The sequence below is a fragment of the Juglans regia genome, chromosome 5, assembly GCF_001411555.2.
Source record: "Juglans regia cultivar Chandler chromosome 5, Walnut 2.0, whole genome shotgun sequence".
Classification (NCBI taxonomy): domain Eukaryota; kingdom Viridiplantae; phylum Streptophyta; class Magnoliopsida; order Fagales; family Juglandaceae; genus Juglans; species Juglans regia.
The window spans coordinates 7,107,060-7,119,219 of record NC_049905.1 but is presented as its reverse complement, the minus strand read 5'-3'; the positions used below and the strand labels follow the sequence as shown (position 1 = coordinate 7,119,219).

The following is a 12,160-nucleotide window of genomic DNA, read 5'->3' as shown; positions in this document are numbered from 1 at the left end:
TAAGGTGATACTTTCTCAGGTTGAAAACTCCTGTTACTCGAACGTTAATATATATATATATATATATATATATATATATAGTAAAATAAAATTATTGTTGCTCGTATAGTTCATCAATGTGAGCATGAAAACAGTAAATATGCAGTCTAATATCCTAATTAAATGGCACTATGGCTTAATATGTTGATTATATGGTGCTGATAGGCCATGTTTTTTTATCCATTTCCTTCCATTCACCAATGATATAATCTGAATCTAGGCAGTAGATATACCCTCCAGAATATAAGTGCGGAGAAGTGTTAGTTAAAAAAGAGATCTTATAAAAATAAATTTATAAATTGACATGATTTTATTTTATTATATATACTCGATTTTGTAAAAAGAGAACTATTTTACAATTTAATCTACCACGTTAATTTGTAAATTTATTTTATATATATATATATATATATATACACGAGGTTATTGGTGAGATATACTGGGTACGGTAGTGCTCTGGGGACCTTATCACTCTTAATTCCCATTTCATGGATTCTCATAATCAGTGAAAAGCACCATATTTAAGAATCAAGATCAGGGATTAATTAATTAATTATAAAAAACAGATTAATTAGCAGCTGGTAGCTGACCCAAAATGAATTAATAATTAATATTAATGATCCTTAGATACAGAATACCAAGAAGTAAACACAAGTTACAACTTCAGCATTCCATAATCACCAGAGTTTTGAAAGCAAAAAAGAGAGACATGAACATGCATGGATCGCATGATTACGTGAAGAAATGCATGCCAGAAAGATTCTTAATCGTTCTTAGCAAAGAGCCCTCCAAAGCCACCCTTCTTCTTCTGCGGGATTGCCACAGAGTTCTTGCCCCCAGCGGCAGCGCCGCCACCATTCTTCTCCTCTGCCTTCTTAAGGATTGGGTCGGTCTCAAGCAGCTGATCCTCCTTCTGTAAACCTCCCAGAATCCAGTCCAGAATCCCTTTCTCCTCCTTGCTTCCGCCGGCACCCTTTGCCGCCGTTGCCGCAAACACTCTTCCTGCAGCTGCCACCGGAGCAAATGACATCGTTATAGAAGCCATAGTAGTCCCTCCTCTTAATTTGCTCAGTGTGTCAGAGATATGGAGCCGATCAGATCAGCAAGGGTGGCAAAGTGTGTTGGGTATATCCCTTTGATGGGACTGAATATGAGGCGTTGGATGTGAATGAGAAAATGGGAAGTGCTCGTTGCACGAGCTCTCCACAAGTGGCTTATCCTGATTGTCTTGTATTTGATTTTTCCTGTATAATTTTACGACGAAAATTGTGTATAAAAAGATGAGGGGCTCATACTGGGCAGACATGTTTGGCTGTGAATTTCACACTTGGCATCACTTTAACCGCATGATCTAAATAAAACAAAATTAAAAATAATAAGTGGTTTTCTTTTTTCAAAAATAAGAAGTCTAGGAGTGGCAGCTCTTGTAAAGAGATTTTGCAGCAGGACTCACATATTGTGTTTTTCTAACATAAAATTTGAATATAAAAATTATTTTCTCTCATCTCATCTTGTTATTATAATTTTTTAAAATTTTTATATAAAATATAATAAATAATTTAATTTTTTTAAATTTTAAAATAAAAATAAAAATAAAAATAATATTCTAATAATAATTTATTCAATTTTTAATTTTTATTTAAAATCACCTAATCTCATCACTATCAAAATTGGTTTGAATTCCATTCCCATAGGGATTGTATACTATTATATAAAAAAACCTTTTACACAACGGTCTCTAGATTTCTTGGCTTTTACACTAAAGTGCTAGATTTCCTTACCTATTTCCTGGTTCTACGTCTCTAGGTTTTCTGGCCTATTTCTTGGTTCCATGTCTCCAGGTTTCTAGTTTTATGTTTATTTACAACAACTAGTGTTAGAATAATTCAGATTAAATCCTATTTTAGTGACATCCCCCTTAAGTTGATGCTAGAAAAATCTAGAAGTATCAATTTGTCAATCAAGAACTGATGTCTATGACAAGAAATAGTTTTAGTGAAGATGTCAATCGTTTGAAGTGTGGTTGAAATGTGAGGAAAAGTAATCACATGCTTGTCAAAAGCTTCAAAGATGGAATGACAATCAACTTCGATTTGTTTTGTGCATTCATGGAAAACATGATTAGCAACAATCTGGATAGCACTGGTATTATCAGCATGGAGAGGAGTGCAATGAAATTGAGGAAAGCCAAGTTCTCCGAATAATCCACGAAGCCATGTGATTTCAGAACAAGCGGAAGACATAGCATGATACTCAGACTTAATGGAGGACTTGGAAACTCTGTCTTGCTTCTTACTCTTCCAAGAAATGAGGGCATCGCCTAAAAACATACATCACCCAGTAATAGAATGACGAGTATCCGCACATCTAGCCTAATCAACATCATTATATCTTGCCAACTGTAAGGAATATTCTTTAGGAAAGAACAACTCACGTGTAGAGGTGCCCTTCAGACAAAAGATAATACATCAGACAACAGCTAAATGAAGATTTCGGGGGATTTGCATAAATTGATTAACCTGTTGCACAACAAAAGAAATGTCAGGACGAGTAATCATCAGGTAGTTCAAACTCCCAACGAGCTGTCGATACAAGGATGGATATGAGATAAGCTTGTCATTCTTCTGATGAAACTTGAGATTTACCTCCGATGGAGTAAGAACAGAGTTACCCGATTAGAGACCAGCCAATAAAATCACCTCCTACGTGTATTTGTGCTGGTGTAGCAATGTACCAACCGGAGTAATCTGCACCTCAAGGCTAAGAAAGTACTGCAAAGGACCAAGTGTGAAAAGAGGCCTTGAGATTTTGCTGTACTTTTTGAATTAATTCAGTATTAGAGCCAGTGATTACAATGTCTTCAAGATATACCAAAAGCAATACAATTCATGCAGAAGTCTTGAGAAGAAAAATAGAGGAATCAAATTGACTCTGAGTAAAATGAAAAGCAAGCAGTGTAGAGCAAAATTTATCAAACCTCTGAGGAAGGTGTAGCAAACATGCTGGGAGATGGAGAGATATAGATTTCTTCATTCAGATCCCCATGTAAAAAATCATTATTCACATTCATCTGCCGGAGAGACCACCTTTGTGACGCAGCAATTGCCAAAATATTCTTTGTGGTAGTCATTTTGGCAACATGTGCAAATGTCTCTTCATAATCAAAATCATACTTCTGCCGATTCCCAAAAGCCACGAGATGAGCCTTATATCTGTCCAGTGAGCCATCAGATCGAAACTTGACAGAGTACACCCATTTACAACTAATAGGTTTGACGCCAGAGGGATAAGTCACAAAATCCCAAGTGTGATTTTCTTGAAGTGTTTGGACTTCTTCTTGCATGGTCTGCTACCAATATGCTTGGATGGCTACCTAGGTATAGGAGTGAGGAACAAAAACAATATCGAGAGTGGTAGTAAGCGAGGTATGAGAAAAACCATACATATCCAGTGGATGTGTAACCCGCATGGAACACCGAGGTACGAGAACTGCATAATCAGATGACGGATCAGTGTCTAGAAGGGATATTGAAGAAGGGAGACAGCGTCAATGATACACCATACCTTATTTAAATCGCTCAATAGAAGAAGACATTCTTCACATCATCAAACACGAGTAGAAGAGTAATAGAAGGATCATAAACAACTTGAGATTGAAAGAAATATTGATTTAAAAAAAAATCACATTCCTGGAGATCCGGAATTTATTTGCATGAGCATCATAACAAACAAATCCTCCCTTTTGCTGAAGAAAAGTCTGAAAATAATAGACATGTACTCCCCCCTAGTCGGAGCGTAATATTTTGATATAGGTACTAAACTATGTCTTGACAAGCGCAACAAAGACTTGAAAGACAAAAGACACGTCAGTTTTAGAACGAAGAAAATATTTCCAAGTGAACCGACTATAGTCATCGATAAAGGTCACAAAATAACAATACTGGCCATGAGAAATAACATGACTCACCCCAAACATCAGTATGCACAATGTCAAAGCAATTAGAAATACGACTACCATACGCAGGAAAATATAAAGTTTTACTTTTACTAAGACGACAAATAGCACAATCAAAAGATGTAGAAGAAGAAGAAAAGGAATCTGTATTGCCCAAAAAATCGTGTTTCATAAGGTGAGTCAAGACAACAGAATTAGGATGATCCAATTTCTTATGCCAGACTTCATCCTTATTGGCAGTAACCGTATAAGCAAGAGAAATAACATTAGAAATAGAAAACTGTAAAAGAAATAAAGCTCCGACTTTAGGCCCCTTCGCGATTATCGTCCCCGACACTTGATCCTGCAAAAGTCAACCACCACAAGAAAAATGAATATCACAGTTATTATCCACCAATTGTCCAACAGAAATCAAATTGATAGACAAGTCAGGAGAGACAAAAAAATCGCGAAATGAAGAGCCCAAATTACCAACAACAATAATAGAAAGAGTATTAACATCAGCAATCTGAATATTTTGCGTCCCTCTATACTTACGAACACCTTGGAGACCCGTCGTATCACCAGTCATATGATTAGAAGCGTCCAAATCAACGATCTAAGAAGTTGAGTTAATACTTGTACCTTGCAGGCCCAAGGTAGTAAAAGCAAACATAATCATATGCTAGACTAATGCTGGTATGAGAATAGATGAATCAGAGCTTATAGTGGGTGGCGCGAAAGAAGAAGGAGAAGAGGGCTGAACAACAGCCTGAAAAGCTTGGGATTGACGATTTTGAGGCCGCACTCGACAGTCTTTAATGATATAGTCTGCTTTCTTGAAATAGTTACAAACTTTCTTAGAATAGTTGTGAGCAATATGACCAAACTCCTTACAACTAAAACATTGTAACCTGTTTCTCCCTCTCTCTTGTGTTGCATAGGCTACATTCACAGTCTCAGAAAAGATGTTCTCAGAAGTCATACACATCTGAGTAGATAACCGCTATTCTTAACACAATAATTCTCCCAGACAAATATCCAAAAAATGAAGTGGGTTACGGTTTAATAAACCGGCTCGAACATGCTCAAATTCATATCGAAGCTTTATCAAAAATTGATCGTGTTGACTCTCAGCATGAACCTCTTGAAGAGCCGCGAGTGCTGCAGAGGGAAACTTAGCATGAACAATAGCAAAATATTCGTTCCAAAGATTAATAAAACCAAAATAAAATTGTTCAATAGGTAAATTACCTTGACTGTAATTATTCATTTCCAACTCTAATTGGAACTTTCGAGCACTGTGATCTTGATGGTAAATACAATGAAGATAATCTCACATAGCCTGAGCCATAGGAAAGCAACAAATAGTGGTTATAAGGTAAGACTCAATTGTCCCAAACAGCCAAAAGATCATCTTAGCATCCTTAACTTCTTATTGAGCAAATTTCTTTTCTTCAATAGAAATCTTAGCAAAACTATTAATATGATTTGATAATTCTTTTCATTTCAAAAATATTTTAAATTGAAATTTTTACGTAAAAATATTCTTTTCAGTTAAACGAATAATAGTACTTTCGTTAGACATGATGAAAAGGCACTTAATATCACAGGTTAATAAGCAGCACGACTCACGGTCAATAAGCAGCACAATAAATATTCACCAGCATAAACAAGAAGGCCTAGGTCACGTAACACAAGCCCCAATTGAGAAATATGAGCCCAAACAAATTAATCCCAAATAGAAAGGCCCACGAGAGATACCTGCTCAGATCAATAGCACCACCAAGTTGCTCCCTTCGGTGATTACAATTACCAGCCGTGCCAGGAGAACAAATCCCAAGTCTCTACGGAACCACCACAGATCACGGCACAGAACTTGCCGTCTGCCAAAGAGAGAGCCGCCACCACCGCGCAAGCTCCAAGAGAAACACTCGGCAACCAGAATCACGCAGGAAGAAAATCAGCAAACGTTCTTCACGAACGTCAGCCACCACAGAAGTGGTCGACCACCACCCGGTCACCACCAGAATTTGCCGACAGCCACAAAGCCACCTACAGACGACTCCGACGGCCTCAGAAGATGCCGACAGACACCAAAGGTCGAACCCACATGGTAAAACAGCACAGACACACAGACAACTCCGAGAACAACGGAGAAATGCCGACAGACACCACAAACACCTTCGTCGGCCACCACCGTCGAAAATAGAAGTGGCCTGTCGAGCACCACTCAGCCTTGCACAGAAACTGCCGACCACCTTAAAACTCCCCACAGACGCCCGCAACCACCACAGAAAGTGCCGACTGGCACAGAACACCACTCGCAACTGCTGACAGCCACCAAGATGACGAGCCCACAAGTCCGAACCCCACAGACGTGCGAAGAACACTCAGGGAACACTATGAATGCAGACACTCACCAATGTGCGAGAACAGAGAAAAAAAATTTCTTATCGTCGCAACCCAGAAACTCTCAAGGATTAAGACTACAGAAGAATGATAATCATAGTAGCTCTGATACCATGTCAAAGTTGCTCTGAATACTCTTTCCATAGGGATTGTATACCATTATATAGAAAAACTTTTACGCAACAGTCTCTAGATTTCCTGGCTTTTACACTACAGAGCCAGATTTCCTGGTTCCATGTCTCCAGGTTTCCTGGTTTTATGTTTATTTACAATAACTGGTGTTAGAATAACTCAGATTAAATACTACATTAGTGACAATCTCACCATCCAAACGGGATCTAACCCTGTTGTGGAACTCGGAGAGAGAATTTCAAGAGGAAATATGACTTGGAGAAACAATTATGTTAGCTTCTCTTGAACCCAATTGATTCTGAATTTGTCTCTTACAGTGTTGTAATGATGTACAAAAATAATATTAGTGGAAGAACATTTATATTGGAAAGAAACAAATGTAATGATGAAAGCATTAGAGCTATAACGATCCAAAAAAACAATTGTTGAACAGTTTTTTGTGCAATATAATCTCTGCATTGATATGTTAGTCTAAATACGGCATTTACAATTATGTATGTATCCTTTCTCTACTGAGATGGCCTCGAAGTGTGCCCAGTTATCTTAATTACAAGAGATGGGAGGCATTAGTTCTACTAAATTCAAGCTTCATGCTCCATATGGGAAAAAAAATGGGCAAAATCTCCTAGTCCCAAGAATATCAGAAAAAATGATTTATATATCTCTTGCTTTTTCATCTTTCCACTATTCCCTATAGTTGAACTCTTCTATATAATCTCAGGATTGAACTGCCGCATGTGAAGGATCTCAATATCTGAGTTAATCCAAGATCTTCTCCCCAGTTGAAAAAAGGTTCCAAACTACAGTGCCAACTAAGTATAGCCCAACAGAAACCTTGAATTCATCGTCCCATGAACCTGAGAATTGTCAATATTGAAAAGCGCATGGAGACGCATAAGAATAAGTTCAGTATCTTGAATAAAAACACAAGGCCGGTGAGAGTAGACCAGGCCACAGAAATAGAAGAAAGTGATGTGTTAGAGTACTAATTAATAGGTAGTATCGGAGTACGGACGAAGTAATACTACCACCCTATCACATGTTGATATATCATTAAAATTGTCTATAGAACCAACAATTTCTAGTTATATGCATAATGTGATATTGTGAGATAATCATGTGCTCGTACTCCCAGAATACTTAACATGTTTGGGAAAGTATCATTCTTCAGTTTTCAGATGTTGCGTCTTCAAGTGACTTGATTGCTTTTAATGATATCAGACATTGATCGGTATTTTCAATGATGATTAACTCATACTTACACCATCCACTACGTGAAGATGACAATTCATAAATAAAAAGAGCAATCCTATTTACTTGTGGGTAAGTAAATGAAAGTATAAATAAGCCATAGATCCTTTTTTTTTTTTCTTTTACTCTTAGCTAATCTTAAGAAACTCAATCTTCACTATGCTAAAACACCTCAAGTTTGTCTCTCAAAAAAAAAAAAAAAGTTTGGGAGATAGGACCAGCTACCCAGCTTTGAGTTATTAATAGATTTGTAGAATCACAATCAGATAAGCAGATTTCATACCTGATTCAACAAGTTCTTTTTTTTTCAATAGGTAGACCTGATTCAACAAATTTTTGGCCATGGTGTGTCCATATATACAGCTTGTTTGGGAACACAAATCGTCTCATCTCATCTCAAAATTTATCATAATTTCCTTCCCAAACATCATTCAAAACACAAACACTTTTCAATTTCAAATTTTTAACTTTTTAACTTTTTCATCTAATCAGTACCTAATCATTATAACTACCTAATCATTATAACTTTCTCAAACTTCTAAACAAAACACAAAAAACCATACACTTTCTCAAATCTCAAAACAAAAGTAATATTAAAAAATTATATTCTAACAATATTTTAACTTTATAATATTTTTATTCAACTTTTTTTTCTCTCATTTTCCAAAATCTAATAAAACATCTTAATTCAAACCATTTCAATACTATTTACAGATTTCTCATCTCATCTCATTCCCCAAACATCCCACTGCAAGTTAACCCCAAATTAGAAATCAACATGGTCTGAAAGTTTTAAATAAGGTCTACATCTTTTATTTATTTATTTATTTTGGTACCAAGAACCAAAATCAATATGTTTTACTTCTGATTTTTTTACCATATTCTCCAAAATTGGCTTGACAGTTACTAAAAGAGTGCAAGAGAGAAGTTCTAACCATGTTGCAAGATGTAGCCCGTTGCTGCAGTTCCAAACATACCTGCCAGTACTCCGGCAGTACTTCTGTTTTTCATCGTATTTACACCATCATATAACACCATTCAAATTCCAAAAATGAAAGCACATACAAACAAAATCTGAGACTAAAGAATTAATACTCACGGAATATCGAGGGGCAATATCTTGATGATTTGAATATAAACCAGACTGTGAGAATGCATCAGTACCCTATTAATGAAAGAAACTGATCTTTGTCGAAAAAAAAATAGAGGAAATATAGAATTAAAATTTCTGAAGAGAAAAATAGAACATAACTATGCTTAGTAGTCATGTTGCTCTATCAATTATCAAACAAACTAAAGAGAACATAAAGTACAAGCAAGCAAGCAAGCCATATAAATTAATGGAAACAATAGTGTTGTGAAGTTGAAAATTGGAATTTGAAAAGGAAAAATGCGTGGACCAAATGGAATTCAGAATTCTGCAGCCTTCTGAAATAGCAAGTGGAAATAATATTTATTTGCCGTTTGAAAATATAATGAGAAGCAAACCTGGCTGCGTGCCATACACAAAACAGCCATTGCAGGAGAATTAACATGGCTCAACTGAGTTAGGAAGAAAGCAGGACCAAGAAATCCAATTGTTTGCATGATCTGCAGAGAAGAACATAAAAAGCCTTTTATTATCAGTACAGAAAAGTGAATCTAAACTATGTTTATAAATGCTACACCAAAGCAGATAACTCAGAGGAAAGAGAAGGGGAACAGGGAAGATGACTCAAACAGGAAAATTGTTCAAAATCTCTAATTGGGGAAGCAGTTCCTTTTTTTCTGTTTTAATCTCAATAAAATGTGATTCCCGTAGAAACATCATGGTAAATATTGATGTAATATTTGGCATAATGATACTTATCAAAAAATTATTTGACATAATAATCTATTGCATTTAACTGTCGGGAAAAAAGATTCATACTTTACGAACCCTTGTCACAGATAAACCTTTGCTAACTAGCGTGTCTGCAATCCAGCCTCCAAGATTTGCAGAAAATGCCATTGTAAGCCAAGGCAAAACACAAATAAGGCCTGATTCTGTAAGATTGAACTTCAGGACCTATACAGACAAGAAACGGAATATATTCTCCGTCATTACAAGGAATTCAAACGGCAAATACCTTCTCCAAGATACCCACAAGATTATTCAATTTTGCAAACTTTGAATAATATCGGTTGTTCCAAGTCTCAACAACTTACTACCAAAATTAAATAGTAAGCAGTCGCCCATAGATCCAAGCATCAAGTTGGTGAAGCTAAAGACTACCACAATCCATAACAAACAAGCATTGTTTTACAAGTGTATAACAAGAAAACCAGCATCTAGAAAATAAAATGCAAGATTAAGGCTATCGATGGTGCATTAAGGAAGTCCCATGTAAGCATCTTCACTATATCTTGCCCAATTCGAGACTGACCTTTAACTGATATAAGCAATATTTCAAGTTAACAAGGTTTTTATTTCTGCAACTCTTGCCCAATTTTTCTTACAGCATTCACAAAAATACCAGTGCACATGACTTGGTTAATATCAAAAGATACGCATTGTTTGCCAATGGACAAGTCAACATGACACAAACCAACAAGACTTCCTTTTCCCTCTCTCATTAATGTCAAATGTGTTGGCCTATGAGTCCTCACCTCATTCCTATCTACAAGGACCCTGAAGCCACAATATTTATAATTTGCTCACATCCGGCATGATTATTGATTGCCCACGTTTGCATTAGAAATTTTAAATGCAATAAATATTGGATATGATGCACTAAAGTGAAGTCGTGGTGTTCCAGCAGCCCCGATTGTAGGGGTCTAGAGATAAGTAGAGACTTACTTGGTTATAGTAGGTTGGCATCCATGTCAGAAGAATAAATGTTCCCCAATTGTGACAGAAGTGAGACACTATTAGGGCCCATTCAGGTGGTTTTGACAAAATTAGTCCCCAAGGTATTGTTTTAACAGGTTCCTTGGAAACGCTGTTGGAAAGGATCAGCTTCTTCTTTTCAGACAACAGCTCAGGATCCTCAAGAGGAGAACTATATGCCTGGAGGAACAATCCCAAAGGAAGAGAAGTGGTGACATATGAGCATATATAGCTATATTAAGAGCAAGCAAATGAATCCAAAACTTCACTGTTCATAGACATATTTCCATAAATGCAGCAAACATTACCTTACTTAGCCACACAAAAATCCAAACTGTTCCTAGAGAACCAAAGGAGTAGAAGACTGATGGCCAACCAAACTGGTGGATTAAAAACGGTGAAAAGGCCAGGCCAGTGACTGATCCAAGGTACATTCCACTGTACACCAATGCTAATGATCTACTTCTCTCTGCTACTGGAACCCATTTTGATAGAATGTTATTCATGGCAGGCATAGCAACACCCTGAAACAGAACCAAATTAACAAAGCCATAACATGGGAATCTTAAATTACTTATGGGCATATTCAAGACAGGGAAAGTGTCATGATATATACACTATGGATCGCTTCATGGGAAACACATTTTAAGACATTTCTTTCCACAAAATAATAATGATAATAATAGTAATCAGAGAAGCACAAACCTCACCGATACCCATGAAAGCACGAACAACAAGAAGGAAAAGCAATCCAAGTTTAGCAGCAATGGGAGTGAGAGCTGTAGCAATCGACCACCAAACTACACCAAATCCCAGGACCAGCTTGCCACCTACTGTATCTGCCCAAATGCCACCAGCAACCTGCCAGATAAAATTACAAGTTAGAAGGAGCTCTAGAGCAATCTTGATCAATGTATTAAGTATCAAAGGTCTTCCATCCCTATTCACGATAGGAAATTTTTTTTCCTTCCATGAACAAAGAAAGTATAAATGGAATGGAGCATAGTCCAGATACTAATTCAGCTTCACATTCTCTGTTGCCAGGATAAATTACTCCTTGTCTGGAAAGCTTAAATTACAGTGAATCTAATCATTAAGCCTTATTCTAATATGGATTAGCCTCAAATTCTGATCACAAGTATAGGTGGTTGTTTCTGCAAATTCTAGATGACGGGCTTCAACGTCGCAGTTACATATACAGTAGACTCAGAGATGCGAGTTAAAAGATAATGCAATTAAGAGAAGGCTGTGTTAGCATACCTGAGTAAGAAGGTAGCCCCAAAAAAAAGAAGACTGTATCAGGCCGACTGTCGCTGGGTTCCAATTGAACTCTGCTGACATTGGAAGTATGGCAATGCTCATATTTACCTGCCAAACATAGTTTGTTCAAAGTTGCTCACTGAATATCAATTTATATATCACAAATAAGCTCTTATAAATATTGCTATGGTACTTCATTCATGATCCTACAAAGGGACACAAAACAAAGAGAATAGACATTCCTTAGTAAAAGAACTTACTCTATCCATATTACAGAGCAGGAA

The 12,160-nt window shown here is 36.7% G+C and overlaps 1 protein-coding gene across 1 annotated transcript; it reads right to left on the bottom strand.

The window, feature by feature from the left end:
- Positions 1 to 7,276: 7,276 nt before the first annotated feature.
- Positions 7,277 to 12,160, bottom strand: LOC109007638 (probable anion transporter 1, chloroplastic). The gene is made up of 10 exons (XM_035690289.1): positions 12,137 to 12,160; positions 11,877 to 11,984; positions 11,322 to 11,477; positions 10,925 to 11,140; positions 10,587 to 10,796; positions 9,678 to 9,815; positions 9,257 to 9,358; positions 8,830 to 8,933; positions 8,704 to 8,765; positions 7,277 to 7,374 (listed from the first exon to the last, which is right to left on the bottom strand). Exons 1-10 carry the CDS (start codon positions 12,143 to 12,145, stop codon positions 7,277 to 7,279), a joined length of 1,203 nt encoding a protein of 400 aa, XP_035546182.1. The 5' UTR covers positions 12,146 to 12,160.

Excerpts from the sequence above, each read along its gene's own strand:
- LOC109007638 (XM_035690289.1), bottom strand. Across the intron at positions 11,478-11,876 it reads GGGGCTACCTTCTTACTCAG|GTTGCTGGTGGCATTTGGGC; the intron begins GTATGCTAACAC and ends TTTATCTGGCAG. Across the intron at positions 9,816-10,586 it reads TGCCAACCTACTATAACCAA|GTCCTGAAGTTCAATCTTAC; the intron begins GTAAGTCTCTAC and ends TTGTCTGTATAG.